This window comes from Oryctolagus cuniculus, chromosome 2, assembly GCF_964237555.1.
Source record: "Oryctolagus cuniculus chromosome 2, mOryCun1.1, whole genome shotgun sequence".
Lineage (NCBI taxonomy): Eukaryota > Metazoa > Chordata > Mammalia > Lagomorpha > Leporidae > Oryctolagus > Oryctolagus cuniculus.
The window spans coordinates 46325443-46342767 of record NC_091433.1 but is presented as its reverse complement, the minus strand read 5'-3'; the positions used below and the strand labels follow the sequence as shown (position 1 = coordinate 46342767).

At 46.7% G+C, this 17325-nt stretch overlaps 1 protein-coding gene and 1 pseudogene across 1 annotated transcript in view; both read right to left on the bottom strand.

Moving 5' to 3' along the window:
• Positions 1 to 2390: 2390 nt before the first annotated feature.
• Positions 2391 to 2547, bottom strand: LOC127490376 (U2 spliceosomal RNA; annotated as a pseudogene).
• An 8628-nt stretch (positions 2548 to 11175) lies between these two features.
• The window catches only part of SCARA5 (scavenger receptor class A member 5), a 127600-nt gene continuing 121450 nt past the window's right edge, over positions 11176 to 17325 (bottom strand). Inside the window, exon 9 of the mRNA XM_002709450.5 lies at positions 11176 to 13341. Coding sequence (XP_002709496.3) covers positions 13205 to 13341 — 137 coding nt within the window. The 3' untranslated portion in view covers positions 11176 to 13204. The remainder of the gene's footprint in view (positions 13342 to 17325) is intronic.

Below are 17325 nucleotides of genomic sequence, written 5' to 3'. Positions count from 1 at the left end.
GATGCTGATAATTTGTATATGTCAAAGAGAAGCTCTTTAAGTGAAAATTCTCTAATTAATAAGGAAAGAGGGGGGATCATATGCTGAGGTTGCGAAGGTCTACAGTAAGAATGAATCTTCTAGTCATAAAATTGTGAAAAAGAAAAATGACTCTTGTTGGGTTTGCTGTTAACTTCACTCCGCAACGATTACAGCTATAGTGCATGCAAGTGCTTTGTTAAGATGGAAAATGGTAAAAGTTGTGAATGTATGTGTAGGAAAAACATGCTGTGTGTGGGTTTCGGGCATCCGCTGAAACTGGAAACTGCAGGGCTCCACTTGAATTTTCACTCCGCAGTTTGACCTGGAAATTCTCTCCAGGTAGTAATCTGAGGGAATCATGGACTTCACCCCATTTTTCCTCTGTCTTTCAGGGATCCTGGGCCTTATTGCTTGGTGTCCACTGTCTTAAGGACTGTCTTTCTTGTTTTTGTCCGACTTCCCGGTTATTTACGGTGGGAAAATAAATTCAGTACTTGGAAGCAGAAGTATTATTTTCGTTTTGTTTCTTTCTTTTCTCATTCAATACCATTCTGAACTCTTTTCTTTTTGCCACATGTACAGTTGTTCCTTGACCTATATCCCAATAAACTCATTGTAAGTTGAAAAAAATTGTAGATGAAAAATGCATTTCAGGGCCGGTGCTGTGGCGCAGCAAGTTAAAGCCCTGGTCTGAAGTGCCGGCATTCCATATGGGTGCCAGTTCGAGCCCTGGCCGCTCCACTTCTGATCCAGCTCTCTGCTGTGGCCTGGGGAAGCAGTAGAAGATGGCCCAAGTCCTTGGGCCCCTGCACCCACGTAGGAGACCTGGAAGAAGCTCCTGGTTCCTGGTTTGGATTGGCGCAGCTCTGGCCATTGCAGCCAAATGGGGAGTGAACCAGCAAATGGAAGATCTCTCTCTCTCTTTCTCTGCCTCTCCTTCTCTCTCTGTGTAACTCTGACTTTCAAATACATAAATAAATATTTTAAAAAATGCATTTAATCCACGTAATTTCCCAACTGTGGTTTAGCCACACAGCACAATGCAGAGTATTGTGCCCTCCGTGAGCACACTGCCTGGCTGAGGTATGTCGCTCTCTGTTGCTGCCCAGCACGTGCAGAGTGTGGTTCTACCTGAAGAAACATCAGCAATCAAAATTCAAAGTGTGGCTTCTACTGAAGGCAGATCACTTTGGCGGCATTGTAAGGTTGAATGTTAGTCGAATATTCTAAGTAAGGACTGTCTGTTATTTCACTTGTTGTGTCCTTTACATAAACTTCTACAATGTGCACCCACCATTTTGTACTTATTTGGCATACATTCCTCTAATGTGCCTTCCTGAGAATGGAGTAGCTTGGTTACAGGCATAACTGTATTTGTTTTTTAATTAATTAATATATTTATTTATTTTTATTTGACAGATAGAGTTAGACAGTGAGAGAGAGAGAGACAGAGAGAAAGGTCTTCCTTCCATTGGTTCACCCCCTAAATGGCCACTACGGCCAGCTCTGTGCTGATCTGAAGCCAGGAGCCAGGTGCTTTTCCTGGTCTCCCACGTGGGTGCAGGCGCCCAAGCACTTGGGCCATCCTCCACTGCCCTCCCAGGCCACAGCAGAGAGCTGAACTGAAAGAGGAGCAACCAGGACTAGAACCCGGCGCCCACATGGGATGCTGGTACCGCAGGTGGAGGATTAACCAAGTGAGCCATGGCGCCGGCCCAGGCATAACTATATTTGAATTTACTAAATGCTATCAGAATAGCAGTATCACTATTCACAACAGCAGTGCATGAGGGTTCCTGTCTCCTCTAGCTCACCCACACCTGGTGGCCTGCGTGTTTTCAGTTTGATCCTTCTGATGCGGTTGTTGTGAGCATGCCTCAAGATGCAGCTCAGGGTTTGCTTTCTCAGAAAGCTTTCCTTTATCCCTCTATCTGACTTGGGTGTGTCTCCTTTGTGACCTTGTGACACCTGTACTTACCTCTGCCATAGTACTTACCAAATCTTGTTATTGTCAGTTTAGCTGTCTAGCTATAACTGAGAGCACCTTGAGGGCTAAGGACAGTGTGTTAGCGACACTAATCATTGCTGCTTCCTACTGCTCCTAAGACAATTATCCTGTCTGCAGCCTCTAACAGAGGCAGGGGAGTCTATCGTGTGACTGTGGGCTCCCACTGCCTCCTCTAGCCTGGCCACAGCTGATTAGAGCAGGTGGCAGGCAACTTACATGAAATCCTTTAGATGAGTCGGTTTGAGTGGGTCTCTTTTCGGCAATCATGTGATCCTTGAGTGGAACTAATTGTGTTTGTGTGACTTGTATCTCCAGAACCCAGCACAGAGCCTGACATAAGAGGAAGGCTCATGGACATGAGGATGTGTTACTTCCTATTATTTCACAGATCAAGAAACTTAAAAGCAGGCCATTGTTCAGCTTCTAGAAGGCACAATATAAGAATGGTCTTCAGAAAGTTCATGGAAAAGGTGCATTATCTTTTACACTTGATCTTAGCCAAAAGGCCAAGAAGCAATGTTCATTATCTTTTAATTCCAGTCCCATGAGCTTTTTGGAGTGCTCTCTTATACTGGTTGTGGGGAAGAGGAAGATAAGAAGAACGGTAAGGGTCAATTTCGATGGAAGAGGTCCAAGGCAGTGCACAGTCTACTTGTACAGAAGACCTAACTCCATGGCTGCCGTACCCAGAGAGCCCAGAGTGCCTCTGTAGAGGAGTTTCAGCACTTCCCCTCTTTTTCCCTTCCTATTCTCCTTTCTGATGGGGAGGGACTCATTCAGCATCAACACCATCATTATGCTCTGAGGGTAGTCAGTATAAGAAGTATGTTGGTATTGTCAGTGCATTACCAGCAGAACATAAGGACTGACCACTACCATCCAGGATAAAGCAACCTTTGTCCAGAGAACTGCAATGGGTGGAGCTGGGACCCTGGGGGTTGGGCAAAGGAATAAGAAAGGAAGAAAAGAAACAGACTGCAAAATCGAGTGTTTCTGAATGCCCATCTTAGTTGAACTCTGTGTAGACCCAAGATGACGTGATGAGAAGCACAAGAACACATCTTGCAGCAATGTTTGGATTCTAAGAGTGCTCATGAAGGCCCTGAGTAAGGGTGGCGCTTAATCACAGGCTGGTCAGTATTGTGGCAGTTGCTAAAAATGTACTGAAGAGCAGGATAGAGCTGTCCTCTCAGGATATGGTAGCACAAGTCAAGAGAGGATGAATCTGGTTTTCTTACCTAAAGGAGTGCTTATCTCCTTTCTTTGTGAGAAACACGGTGTGTAAGTGCCAACAACATGTCCAAGACACAGATGAGGCACCTAGTGGTTGGTTAATGATATCTTCTATCTCATTTCACATTAAGGAGAACCAGAAGCATCAAGGATGTTTACTCACTTCCTAAAGTTCTCTCAGTCTAACCCATGCCTCCATGCCCATGGGTATGTCCTTAGTCCAGACATGAGTTTAAATATATGCTCTAGAGACTGACATTTGGCCTAACAGTTAAGATGCTGCTTGGGATACCCACATCCCATATTGGAGTGCCTGAGTTCAAGTGTTGGCTCTGCTATCTGCTAATGCACACCCTTACAAGCAGCAGGTGATCGAGTACTTGGGTCACTGCCATCCACATGGGAGACCTGGATTAAGTTCTCAGCTCCTGGCTTTGACCTGGTCCAGCCAACGATGTTGGAAGTATTTGGAGGAGTGCACCAACGTATGGGAGTGCTCTCTCTTTTGCTTTCTCTCTCTCTCTCTCTCTCCATTCTTTTTTTTTTTTTAATTTTTTGACAGGCAGAGTGGACAGTGAGAGAGAGAGACAGAGAGAAAGGTCTTCCTTTGCCGTTGGTTCACCCTTCAATGGCCACCGCGGCCAGCGCGCTGCGGCCGGCGCACCGCGCTGATCCGATGGCAGGAGCCAGGAGCCAGGTGCTTTTCCTGGTCTCCCATGGGGTGCAGGGCCCAAGCACCTGGGCCATCCTCCACTGCACTCCCTGGCCACAGCAGAGAGCTGGCCTGGAAGAGGGGCAACTGGGACAGAATCCGGCGCCCCAACCGGGACTAGAACCCAGTGTGCCGGCGCCGCTAGGCGGAGGATTAGCCTATTGAGCCGTGGCGCCGGCCCTCCATTCTTGATATTCCACAGCAGAGTCCATTACTGACAGCTAAAGAAACCCTAGTAATGATTTATTGATCTAAGGATCATTATCCATAATATCAATCACAATAACAGTCCTTATCTCATTATAATGTATTCAACTCTCTGTATTGCACTAATTAAAACTACATGATAATTATCTTGTCTTTTCCACTACATAAAAATCTTCCTGAAGGCAAAGAATTATGCTTTATTCATTTTAATATCCAGTTTTCTATGTTCTAGACCATAGCATCAGGATTCACTTGGAATTCATTCATTCTCTTTCATCTGACAAGGAATGGATCCATGCTACACAGCTTGCACGAGAACATGGTAGGACTTTGGGTTCAAGTTACACTAAAGACTCAGGTCTGGCACTTACTGATTATATGACCCTGGGCTAACTACAATCCTTTCTGAGTTTCCATTCCCTTATCTATAAGGGAAAACTAACCTACAGAATCATTTTAGAGCTTATGATGCAGGTATAGTATCTTACAAGTGGTAAGTACTCCCTAAATTTCATTTCTTACATTCTCAGTAAGGGAACAGCCAAGTTTTGTTGTTGTGGTGCGGGCACTGGTGTTTATGAAAATCTTGGGAATTTTTGTTCCTTTGTTTTAACTGTTTAAAAATATGACTTAACTTAGGATAAAGGGTGGCCTTTGATGGCTACCTTTGAAGGAGGGAGTCCCCAGTAATGAGTTCATAACTCATTGAGTTAGATCAGTCAGGGATCTGCCAGGAGGCAGAACCACACCAGTTATTTGAGAGGAAATTCAATATAAAAAATTGTTAGTTTGGTAACTGAAAAGTATTATTGTGGTAACAACTGTGCAATGCATCTGTGATCCCTACAGCTGAGGAAACCAAGAGAACTCAGGGAAAAACCTGGAAACTTTAAAGAGGGGCATGCAGAGTTGAAGCGGCGAGTAGGGGGCGCTGTCCTGAGGTGCTGTCTCTGAGAGGACCTGAGAAGGCTGGTTCTACATGTGTGGGGGAGACTGCAGGCTGGATTCAACTGATGCTGTGGGACAGAGCCTCAGGTGCCAGGGAGGAAGATGTCTTGCTGGGGTGATGCTTATAGAAACCTCAAGCAAACAGGGACAGGTCACAGTGAGCATCAAGCCTCCCGTCTCCCGCTAGGGCTGTCTCAATGTCAAGCCCACCAGGAAGCCTCCAACACAGAAATGCCATGCCCAGAGTGTCTGAAAGCATTGCAAAGCTGAGTGGGAGGATGGATTTGGGGCTGGAAGGAACCACTTAATGCTTGACAGATGTTCAGAGTAGCTTCTGCCAAGCTGGTTCAATGCCCTAGACCATATGGACAGGACTTTGGACTCTAAAAGAAGTCAAGACTTACAATAGCAGCTTCTAATTGAGCGCTTGTAAAAACTTAGAATTTGAATGGGCATTGAAACACAAAGAAATAGGTACTTGGCTGAGTATTTCAGCAAATCTTGCATGTTACAGTCACTTTTTAGCACAATGAGTGAATGTCATTATGTGTATCTGTTTCAATAAAGAGTTCTTGTTTTACATTTACTAAAGTGAGTAGGAAATGAATGGCTCTGGATTTTCTATTGGCAGTTGGAGCCAGGTCATTCCAACCAAGGCTCATAAGAAGGCAGTATCATCACTTGCCACCTAAAGGGAGGTGACCCTAAATGAAGGCTCAATATCCAGTAGATATGAATCAACGACAACCAAATGACATACTTAATCCTGGCTTCTTTTCATTGATTTTTTTTCACTTCAGTTGTACATATTTATGGAGCATGTTGTGATAATTTTGTGTATTTTTAGTGTGATAACAAAACCACGTTAGTTAGCATTTTCATCTCTTTAAACGCTAAAAAATATTTGTGATGGAACTTAATAATTTACATATTTATGGAGCACAGTTTCATATTTCAGTGAATGCATGCAATGTACACTGATCAAATCAGGTCAGCCATTATTTTTCTTAGAAGAATCATCTGTCAGAAGATACTACTGCCTGGAGTTGCACATAAAAAAGCTGGCAGCAGGAGCAGGTTCACACTTTATAAGATTTCCTGATTCTAATGAGCTTTCTCTGCGTATGTTTATTAAACAGAGTCTGAACCTTTTGGTTCCCCAACTTAAAATTCTGCATCTTCATAGAGGCTCCAGATTTCTAACAAGCTCAACTCCTATCCTGATTTTCCATCACCTCTTCTCCCACAGTCTGAAACATACCGTGACTCTGGCACACCATACCCATATAAATGCCCATATACATTCCACCCACACACTGTGCCCTCCCGTCCAATACTGAGCTACCCAAGAAGGATTTCAAAAGACAACCTTTATGATAGGTCTCTCCACTTTCTGGTTTTTACCTTTAGGCATAGCTATATCTCCAAAACACATGGAAGGAATAAGCTACTGTCTGAATATAACTAGATAACCCAAAGAATCAGTTCAAAGTAAATAGTAAATGATTTTTAATTTTGATTCTGGAAATGTGACTCCATTTTCCGTGATTAGCCTGTGCCATGATGGGAGCTGCCTGACATTCTTTATATAGCATTATACAACCAAATGTCAAACAACTTCCTCCTCAATCTAATTTGTGATTCAAGAAAACATACATCAATATGTCAAGTGATTTCTGAGAGGAAAGAAATCATATACAAAAATAGTTTAGTTTGAAATTCTTTGCCAAGAAAGAAACAACATTTTAGGAATAATTTCAGAAAGGCCAAAGGTACTAAGTAAAATGGGAAGGGAAAGACAGAAATCCAGTTTTCTGAATCATAGATTGTCTCCTTTGATGATGTAGCAGGTGAATGGTCACAGAAGCTTCACATGTTATTTTCCCATCTCCTCTACAGGCTGCAAAAAGCTAGATTTTCCAGGATTATCCAGGGAGGAGGAATCTCCGGCCTCTTTTGAGAGTCTACTGGGGATCCAAGGAAGTGTAAGATCTCTGTCTGGACTGGTCCTAGTTAAAAGCATGTGACAGGCTCACCTATAGGTGGCACATGTGCATCATTTGGATGCAGGTAACTGAATGGAGTGCTGCTGATTCATGTATGTGTATTAACAAAACACAACTATTTTCCAGCACAGTTGATCTATGATCTTTGCTTCTGCCTTCTTCAGAGTTGACCTTTCTGAATCTAGTTCTACTGTTGTTTATGTTACATTGGTAACATCAAAGTAATGTCTAAGATTTCTTGAATCAAGAGCCTAACTTCTCCATTTACTGGGTGATCCCCCTAGTGCCTGAGTGTCTGCCGCCCACACCCCACATAGAATTTGGATGATTAGAAAAGAACCAGTGATTATAAGATTCATGAAGTTCATGCCCGTGAAACCCTCAGAGCTCTCACATGGTGAGTGCTCAGGGGATGTCAACTATCTGTTTCTCTTCTATGATCTCTACCACCATTTTGAATAAATGGGCTTATTGTTCTAGTGTTTAATCAGCTCTGTCTCATTTTGCTCATCATTTGTATAATGAGAGCCACCTATGCTATCGTTAATTCACTAGCAATAAAGACAGTGTTTTTAATTGTTTTAAAACAATGAGTTAAGTTTGTGTTTTGCTTAATAGCTCAATCAGCAACTGCTGTCCCCTTCACATGTAAACTTCCTGTTGAACATTATTGTTCAAGTGTGGCTGATGTTATATCAAAAGCCCAGGATACTGACAGGATAAGAGCTACAATGTAAGCGCCATCAGAGCAGGGACCAATCAAATTGAGTCCACCACTAGATCTCCTATATTAGTACAGGGCTTTGCCCATGGTAGGTTTTCAACAGCTACGTATTCAGTGAACATGCAAATGAATGGAGGGCAAGAACTATGTATGCAATATTCCCCTGTGGTTAGGGCATGGCCACCCACAGGGAGAGAAAGTTGATTAACTGTGTCCATGAAAACGTGTCTGGTTCTGTCAACTGCTGAAGCGTGATGTATGTCCCTCAGACCCAGAGCCACATCTCAGGGAGTGACAGGGAACACAGGACAGGAAGTAGGAAAGCACCCATGATGTGGACATGGGCAGCAGCTGAGGAGCAAGGAAGCCAGGCAAGAGGCCAGGGAATTGTTAGTAGCTCCTTGAGACAGCAACAGAGGTAGTTATTAAAAGGTTTTGGATACTTGTCTGTTTTAAAGCTGCTTGAATTTTTTTGAGATTTCCTATTGCTCATCCATAGGTTATCTCTGTCAATGCTATGAGAATCACGCAGGAGTCCTGGAGCTGACCTTTGAACGAGATCTGGTAGGGAGGGAACCATGATGGGAAACAGCGAGAATGTTAGCAGAAGCCTCGGCAAGTTCAGCCACCCCTTCCTCCCCGTGGACTCCTTTGTCAGAGCTAGTCTCTGCCAAATCTTCCTGCTGCCTTTTGTTCAGATAATAAAGGGCTTCCCTATGCTTCTCTTTGACCAGAAACACCTACAGGGAGGATTTCCACTTCTGACCGCCAGAGAGCACTGACCAGAATAACCCTCCCTGTCATGACTACAGAATTGTAGGTTGCACAAAATATTGGAAATCTACTTTTCAGACATTTGACAATGTGTCTGAAGACTGTAATCCAGGAGAAAGGGGAAACAATTAAGGGGAGCCCTACCTTGACCTTGGCTGGACCTCAGAGTCTGGCCATCTCACTAAGATGAAGAAGAGAAGCCTGGTGATAGGAGAAGCCGAGGTGATCAGGACTTGCAGGTCATAGTATCTGAGAAAATTCCAGCAAGGTGCATGGGGCTTCCTTTAAGTCTTCAGCTGAATACCACCCTGTAGATCTGTGGGCCCCAAGGGGCTGGAAAGAACAACTTCTGAGGGAAGAACTGTGGGGAGCAATCCGGACTAGACTGGGTTACTCGAATTAGGACTTATTCTATGCATCTGCTCTCCCACAATATGGCGCTGGGAGAGAAGTAAACAGCTTCCGCACAGCTGCCTCCAGTTCAACCAATTAACTGTAGGACTTGCTCCTGATTGGAGGAGAGCAGCGTACTCGGCGTGTGGGCAGCCGAGTTGGGATTGGCAGAGGAGGACTATAAAGGAGGAGAGAGACGGCATGCACCGGGAACATCTATGGGGAACATCTAAGGGAACCCGTGCAGCCCCCAGAGAGCCGGCCGGCGGTGTGCCGCTCCCCTGCGGAAGTGGGGAATGCGGCCAGGGGGAACTGCCCTTCCACGGAGGTGGAAGGGATAGTAGCCAACCCGGGAAGAACCAGCAGCAAACCCGGGGAGGGCCGAGCAGACGAAAGAACAGCGCAGGGTCCTGTGTTGTTCCTCCACGAAGAGGGGGAGCGACAAGAACCATGACCACAGCACACACAACCCTTCATTTCCATCAGAGAGGAGCAAGTACCCAGGGACTGACAGTCCCTGGGAGCTCTTTAACTCATTCCACTCAGTCAGAAACTTGCCTCAGTTCCAAAAAGCTGGAGGTGGAGGGAAGGACAGAGGAGGCTCGAATGAGGCAAGTCCTACAGAGGAATGAAGGGAGAGCTCTTCTAAGAGAGCCGACAAGCGACTCAGGGGGCCCGTGTGTGGTACAGCAGGATGGGCTGCTACTTATGACACTGGCACCCCGTATCAGAGTGCCTGTTCAAGTCCTGGCTGCTCTGCTTCCAATTCAGCTCCCTACTAATGTGCCTGGAAAGGTAGCAGAGAGTGGCCCAGATACGTGGGCCCCTGCCACCCAAGTGGGAGACCCAGATGGAGTTCCTGGCTTTAGCCTGGCCCAACCCTGGCTGCTGCAATGGAAGATTTCTTTCTCCCCTTCTCTGTCACTCTGGCTTTCAATAGATAAGTCTTTTTTTTTTTTTAAAGAAAGACAAGTGATTTACACTCTTGGCATCTTTTTTTTTTTTTTTTAAGATTTATTTGAAAGGCAGAATTATATAGGGAGAAAAGTAGAGACAGCAAGCGACATCTTGAATCTGCTGTTCACTCCCCAAATGGCTGCAATAATGGGCTGGGCCAGGTCAAAGCCAGGGGCCAGGAGCTTCTTCTGGATCTCTAACAAGGGTGGTAGGGTCCCAGGGACTTGGGCCATTTTCTGCTGCTTTCCCAGGCGCATTAGCAGGGAGCTGGATCAGAAGGGGAACAGCCAGGACTCTAACCAGCATCCACATGGGGTGCCAGCACTGCAGGACGCAGCTTAGCCCACTGAGCCACAGTGCGGACCGCTACACTTGACATATTAAAGAAACACTATAATAGTTGATTGTCATCAACTAATGGCACTGAAGACTCGAAGGGATGCCTGTGGTTGTCTATTAAGTGCCCATGTTTAACACATACAGGTCACAAAGCAGGTCCTCACAGGGCAGTCATGGTGACCTCTATCAAGTAGAGGGCAGGAAAAGGGGCTGCTGTCCTTCTCCATGGGGGCTGTTTACAGAAGGGAAACCATCACATTGTGGGGGGCACATACTACTGGGCCTTGCACAGGAGGAAGAAAAAGGTTCTTCATTTGTGGAATTACAGAAAGACAACTTTTCTATTGCCTTTCAGCAAATGATGATGACTGGTGACAACCTTGGGGCAGTGTGGACTCCCAGAAATGCTGGCTGTATGTGGCCAGGACTCTGCAGGGGTCTGCACGTTGCTCCCCACATTGCACTGGTCCTACGCCTGCAATTCCTGCCTCCTTAGATGAGGATGCCCAGTGACTCCACAGCCCTGATATCAAACTCTAAACAATTGTTTATGTGTGAACGAAACTCCAGAGGGAATTACATAACCAAGGGAGAACTCTGGAGACTGACAGAGAGAGGTGTTCTCTCCTGGATGCAATACAAAAGCAATTCTCTGATGAGATGGGCCGGCTGTGTTTATTGTTCTGTTGCTCAGACTCAATGCCTTTGGTCAACAAATAAGGCTTGAGACACCATGTTCCACCGTGTTCTTTAATCAATTGCCAGTCCCACTGAAAAATGCTCACACCATCTAATGTCACCGGCCCTCCCCGCACTCACTAGGTTTTTCATGAGAAAGAACATGATGGAATGCTTGTGAGTGACATGTGTTTTACTTTATTGAAATTCTTTCTTACAAAAGAGTATGATGTATTTTAGGCCAGGCCTAATTTCCTTTAGTCCCTGAAATACAGGTCCATGGTCATTTCCATGTCCTCTTAAATAGGTATGTAAACTAGTAGACTGTTATTTTTAAAGTTAAGACACTTTTCAACATTGTTTTTATTTGATGTAAAACAAGACTTGTGGTTTCCCAAATGAAAAGACCAAGTAAGAAGGTTATGTGGTTTTCCGTAGGTGGGATAACTGGAGTCTGCCAGAAATGAGTTCAGAATTTATCTCATCCAATGTGACATCTTCCCACCTTTTGTATATATATTTTTAATGCAAATTTTGCAATGTGATGTCCTATGTAGTAAAGAGTGCTAAGTTTATATATGCATACATATATTAGCTCTGGAAAAAGATGCATGAGTACATGTGAGTTATGTAAACATAGCAATTGGTAAGAAGGAAAAATCTCTGATCATTAGGACATTAATGAGTACTAAGCATCCTGTAAGCAAAGAATGACCAAGAGCACATATTGGCTAAGCTGTCAGCTGGAAACGCTGGTGGTCCTACACCTGGAGGGGCCCGGGTCTCACTCTCCCCAGGCAGGCTGATGCTCACCTGATAGGACAGGTGGTTGTGTATCCAAGGCCTCAACATGAGTTTGTGATTCCTCCAAAGTGAGGTCAGTCTGTTCTCATTTGCTTCCACGCAGCTCCGCTAGAACTAGAACATACAAATGGCCCAGTTTGATCTCTTTGTGTGAAAAACAGGATATGATCTCCCGATCATAGGAGGGTGCAGATGTCCAGGATCTCTTATTATCCCCAGGGGTTATGGACAATCCTTCCTTCTGCGTCCACAGGATCCATCTGGACTTGTTTTTCTGAGCAAAGGATCATACCTCAAGTGACCCAGAAGGTACAGTATCATCACCATCAAACAATCAATTCTGAGTCACACATGACTTGGCTTTCACCCTGACTGCCAATCGACTGAACGCTGGGCTCCAGGTAACTCAGATAGCCCCTGAGACACTCTCCAAATCAGCTCTCCTCCTACATAGATGGTTGGCCTGGAAGCCAATCATGTCATCATGGACTCAACATGCTTTAACGTTTGCAATATGCAACTTTCTAGTCACACTTGCTTCATTCTCAAGCTTGTTACTCAGGCCTAGCACAGACACACAAAAGTCCCAGTGGGAACTTGGTCTCAGTCATTCTTAGTCTTCTGACTTGTAGGTCAGGAGAACAGACCATATGTGCACTACCTGGAGGTCAGGCCTTACCCAGGCTGATGTGCCTTGTTACAATGCAGCAAAGTAGATAAAATGATTTAGCACCCAAGATACTATTTAGCACACATGGTAGTCATTCGATCAATGCTAATCTCACTCTCCTTCTCCAAATCCAGCTGGATTTCTGCACATGGTTTGCATTTCCCTCTACCTCTTGCAGCTGGCTTCTCCTCTATGTCACTTTCCCAAACTAACAAATGGTGTGCAGAGGCAGAGTAAAGACAGGAAGATAAATCATGCAGTGTTGTCATTTGCTGGGAGGAAGATGTCAAAACTCCTGGCCCAACCGGGGTTTGAGAAGCATATGAAGAGTAAATCATCCATAATACCGCCTATCTCCACTGCTACATTTGACATTTGTTTTTTGACATCTTCTCAGCATTCATCTGCAATAGACCGAAGGAAACATAGATTTGAGACCCAGTGCTGGTATTCAGAAGGCTGGGAAAACTGGTGATCCAGTTGACCAGGGCTCCCCGTGCAGGAACACTGGTGGAAGGGAGAGACAGGCAGTAAATCCCAGAGATTACTTTGGAGTCCAGGAAGAGAGTGACGGCAGCCACCATGGTCCTGGGATAGTGGTGGAAGGGCTGGGGCGTGCTGGGCGAGGCAGGGCAGAGGCATGGTCGGGGTGGCCTCCAGCGATGCCCCCATCCTAGGCAGGCAGGCAGGAGGCTCCGGGCAGGGTCCCAACCTTGGAGCACGCTCACTTTCAGTGTCTGCTGCACGTCACCCCAGCATCTTCAGCGTGTCCACAGTTTGTCACCCCCCACTTGGAGAAGCTGCAGCGGAAGATGGAGTCCTCTGTGCCCCTGCAGGCCACGTCATCCATCCAGATCTTCCCGGTGCCTGTGGAGACAGGGCAACATGGTTTGTCAGCAGGTGCGCAGTGGGCAGGAGGCAGGAAGGAGAAGGAAAGGGAGCACTCCCGTGTCTCCCCTGGACCAGGGAGAGCTGCCCCTGGCTTCGCTGGCGCTTCGCAAGTCGGGTGGCTTCCATCTGCCTCCTCCACCCCATCGAGAATGCAAGCTTATTTCTAGGCTCAGTTTTGTTAGCAGACAGGGCCCCTTGTTCCAGGGCACGCTGTTAGTTATAAAAACGCTGGATTCAGCTGCTGAGAAAGGGAACATTTGGCCTGCAGTCACGTCGTTGAGGGCCAAATCAATCTCTCCACATAGACAGAGATTTGGGAATTTATGGAGTTAGGGTAAGCAGGGCAGAACTGGGTGAAACAAAGTGACAAGACATGATAGATGCCGAGGAAAGGGGTGGCGAATGTCCTCAGAACATACGCCTTGACAACTCATGTCCTTACACTCGCTGTATGTTCAAAGATGGCTACTGAAAGGTCACTGGCGGTGTATCACTTTAAGAACTCTGGTCGGTCTGGGTTGGTGTGCATAGGTGCCAATTACAAGGCTGGCTGTGGCTGGTTCTGTCCAGTTTTATCAGAGACTGTGGAAAGACAACTTAGCAGATTTTTGTTTCTTTTGGCCAAAGCAACTATTATGGGATGGCAAGTTACTATGCAAGAGGTAAGCAATGAATTATTATGGACTGTTCATATGTTAGGCAGCCACAGGAAGCTTGCTGTTACAAGGGGAGGGGAGTCCCACGTTGTTTGTGGTTTCAGGCTTTTGAGGAGAGAAGAGCAATAGGCGATGGCGCGGATGGTGGTATTCATGATCTTCCACAGGCATCACATACACGCTCTGCTCAGTGCTCACCATGGTGCTGTGAGGTCGGTAGTAATAAACCCATCTTACAGGTGGGAAACCAAGGCTCAGAGAACAATCGATGCAAGGTCACTCGGCTTTTACATGGCAGACTCTGGCCTCAAACCCAAGACTTGCTGCTTCCCAGGCTCACCCTTCGGAAGACACATCACACAGCCTTCGTTGTGACACTGCAGCCTTGGTTGACGAATAGTCAGGCAGAGACCAATCAGAGGGACAGAGTCAGCCAGCTCCTGGGTCCCCCGGTGCCCTGGAGCCAAGTATGTCAATGCCAACATCGCTTCTGATCTTGTGAGGCTTACCGTAGATGGTGCCATTCTATGAGCCCAAAAGAGTAGTGCAGGAACAGCAAGGGGGCCCTGCATTTAAAGGTATGGTCAGATGCACATACAAGGATATGCAGGAGCAGCCCTCACCTGTAAGGATTTGCCTTCTAAAAGTGCCTGGAGAAACAGAATTACAAGATAAGCTGAATTCCCCATGAACTTTCTGAAGTCCCTCATACAAGTTCCCTTCGTCAATCTGTTTGGCAGCTTTGCCTGCAACCAGCCCTGTTCATTCAGCTCTCGGAAGGACCAAGCCACTGGACTGGGGGGGCGCTGGTGCTTTGGTTGGCTCTCCCAAGGCTATCTCTGAGTCTTGAATAGTGTATACTTGACACTGAGTTTCCTTCATGAATGTCAGGGGAATAGGGCAATAGGACCAGGCTCCATGAATGAACGGGGAGGGCCTGTCTGGCGTCAGAGGGGACAGTGGAAAGGGGAGTGGGCTCCACAGAAGTCTCACCCGATGGACTGGTGGGATCATAACTCACGGTACTGGTGGGTTCTCGCAGCTGATGACTGTGCTGGGTCCTGATGGTGGGAACCCACTTGGGAGCTGTCTGGAAGGGTGATTGAACTTCAGGGTTGCCATAGAAGCAGAGGTAAAGCTTCACTACCCAGTGAAGTCCTGGACCCATCGCCAGGAGCTTATTAGAGGTGGGGGGCCCTGGGTCCGCCCAGAGCCCTGTTGAGCCCGAATCTGCATTTTAACAAAGAGGCTCTGCATCACAGCCAGGGAGGCACCGAGGCAGCAGAGGCAGAAGCAGGCTGGGCAGTAGGACATGCCCTGACTCAAGCATTGGCACCATTAGGGGCGCCCATTCAGTTTTCAAACTGGGAGGGACTTCCCAGAGGGTGGGCTTTTCTTTCATTTGTTTTTTAAGATATTTTATACCATTATATTTATTTTATTGTATTTGCTTTAAAGATTTATTTATTTATTTGGAAGGCAGAGTTACACACACACACACAGAAGTGGAGAGAGATCTCCCACCCCTGGTTTACTCCCCCAAACAGCGACCAGTGCTAGAGCTGGGCCAGGCTGAATCCAAGAACCTGTATCTCATCCAGGTCTCCCACATGGGTGGTAGGGGCCCAAGTACTCAGGCCATCTTCTGCTGCCTCCCTAGGCACATTAGCAGGGAGCTGGATGGGAAGTAAATTAGCCAGGATTTGAATCCACACCCAGTATGGGATGCTGGCATGGCAGCCAGCACCCTACAATGCTGACACCAGAATGTGGACTTTTAATGCTAAAAGCTGGTAAATTCTGGCCGAAGCAGGATGGCTCTTGGTCACTTGTTAGGTCCAAGACTTGGCACCAAAATGCACAGGGTTCAAGGTAATAAACTGGGCTCCAAATGGCCACAGTGGCTAAGGATGGCCCAGGCCAGGCCAAAGCCGGGAGCCTAGACCTCTATTCAGGTCTCCCACACGGGTGCGGGGACCCAAGCACTGGGTCATCTTTTGCTGCTTTCCCAGGCTGTATCAGGAGCTGGATTGGAAGTGGAGCAGCCAGGACTCGAACCAGTGCCCATATGGGATGCTGGCATTGCAGGTAACAGCTTAACCCACTGTGCTACAACCCTGACAGCTACAGTCTTATGCTCTGTTACTCTTGAACTGCATACCAAGAATGTCAAGAGGACATCTAAACCATCTCACTGCTAAGCCACAGCTTGAACTAAGTGGTTCAGACATGTGTTTGTTATGCAGAGATTTTCAGCATCTGCTGCCACGGGATTGCTGCACAGTGGATCCGGGGACAGAGCAGGGAGGGGAGGCCTCCTTCCGCCATCCTCTTGGATGCTGTCTCAGCACCAGAGCTCTTCCTGGCCTGGGGAGCTGTGGCCCTTACACAATAAGCCCTTTGAGCAGAGCAATAATTTGCAGATTAAACATCTCCTGGAAAACACATCAGTTTACAAATTACCCAGGAAAAGGCCGCAGGCCCAAGAGCTCTGTGGGATTAGTCACACCCAAAGCAAATAAAGAAGCAAATGAAAGAAACTGACAAATAGAGAACAGGCCGGAGGCTCCCTAGCCCAAACATATACATAGGATCTCAAAACTCCAAACTCTGTGGCGTTTTGCTAGGGAGTTCTGGCTAATGTCCAGTCATGGGAAGAAGATCACCACATGAGTGGCATTGGGTACTCACAGCTCTGGCAACTGTGTGGGCATCACGGAAAGGCTAGGCACCCAGCGAGCCGGGGCTGCTCCTCACGCCTCATCCAACACTGACTGTGGTTATTAACCATGACATTCGCTTTAGAACTGACAGGTGAGTACTGCAGGTGTGGGGCCTGGACCTGGAGTGTAGACATTGCCTGGGAGCTTGTTAGCAATGCAGCCCACCCAGCGTTGTGGCCTAGCGGGTTAAGCCACTGTCTGCGATGCCAGCATTGCCTATGGGTGCTGGTTCGAGTCTCAGCTGCTCCACTTCTGATCTGGCTCCCTGCTATTGTGCCTGGGAAAGCAGTGGAAGATGACCCAAGTGCTTGAGCTCCTGTACCCACGTGAGAGACCCAGATGGAGTTCCAAGCTTCTGGCTTTAGCTTGGCCCAGCCCAAGGGGTGAACCAGCAGATGGAAGATCATTTGGTCTCTCTCTAACTCTGCCTTTTAAATAAATAAATAAAGTATTTTTAAAAAAGAAACGCAATCCAAGGTGTCATCGACTTGTTCATGTCAGGGAAGCCCTACTCTAGGTTTGCATTTCCGCACCAGCTCTCTCTCTGGATCTACAAGCAGAGCCTGATCAGGTAAGCAGGG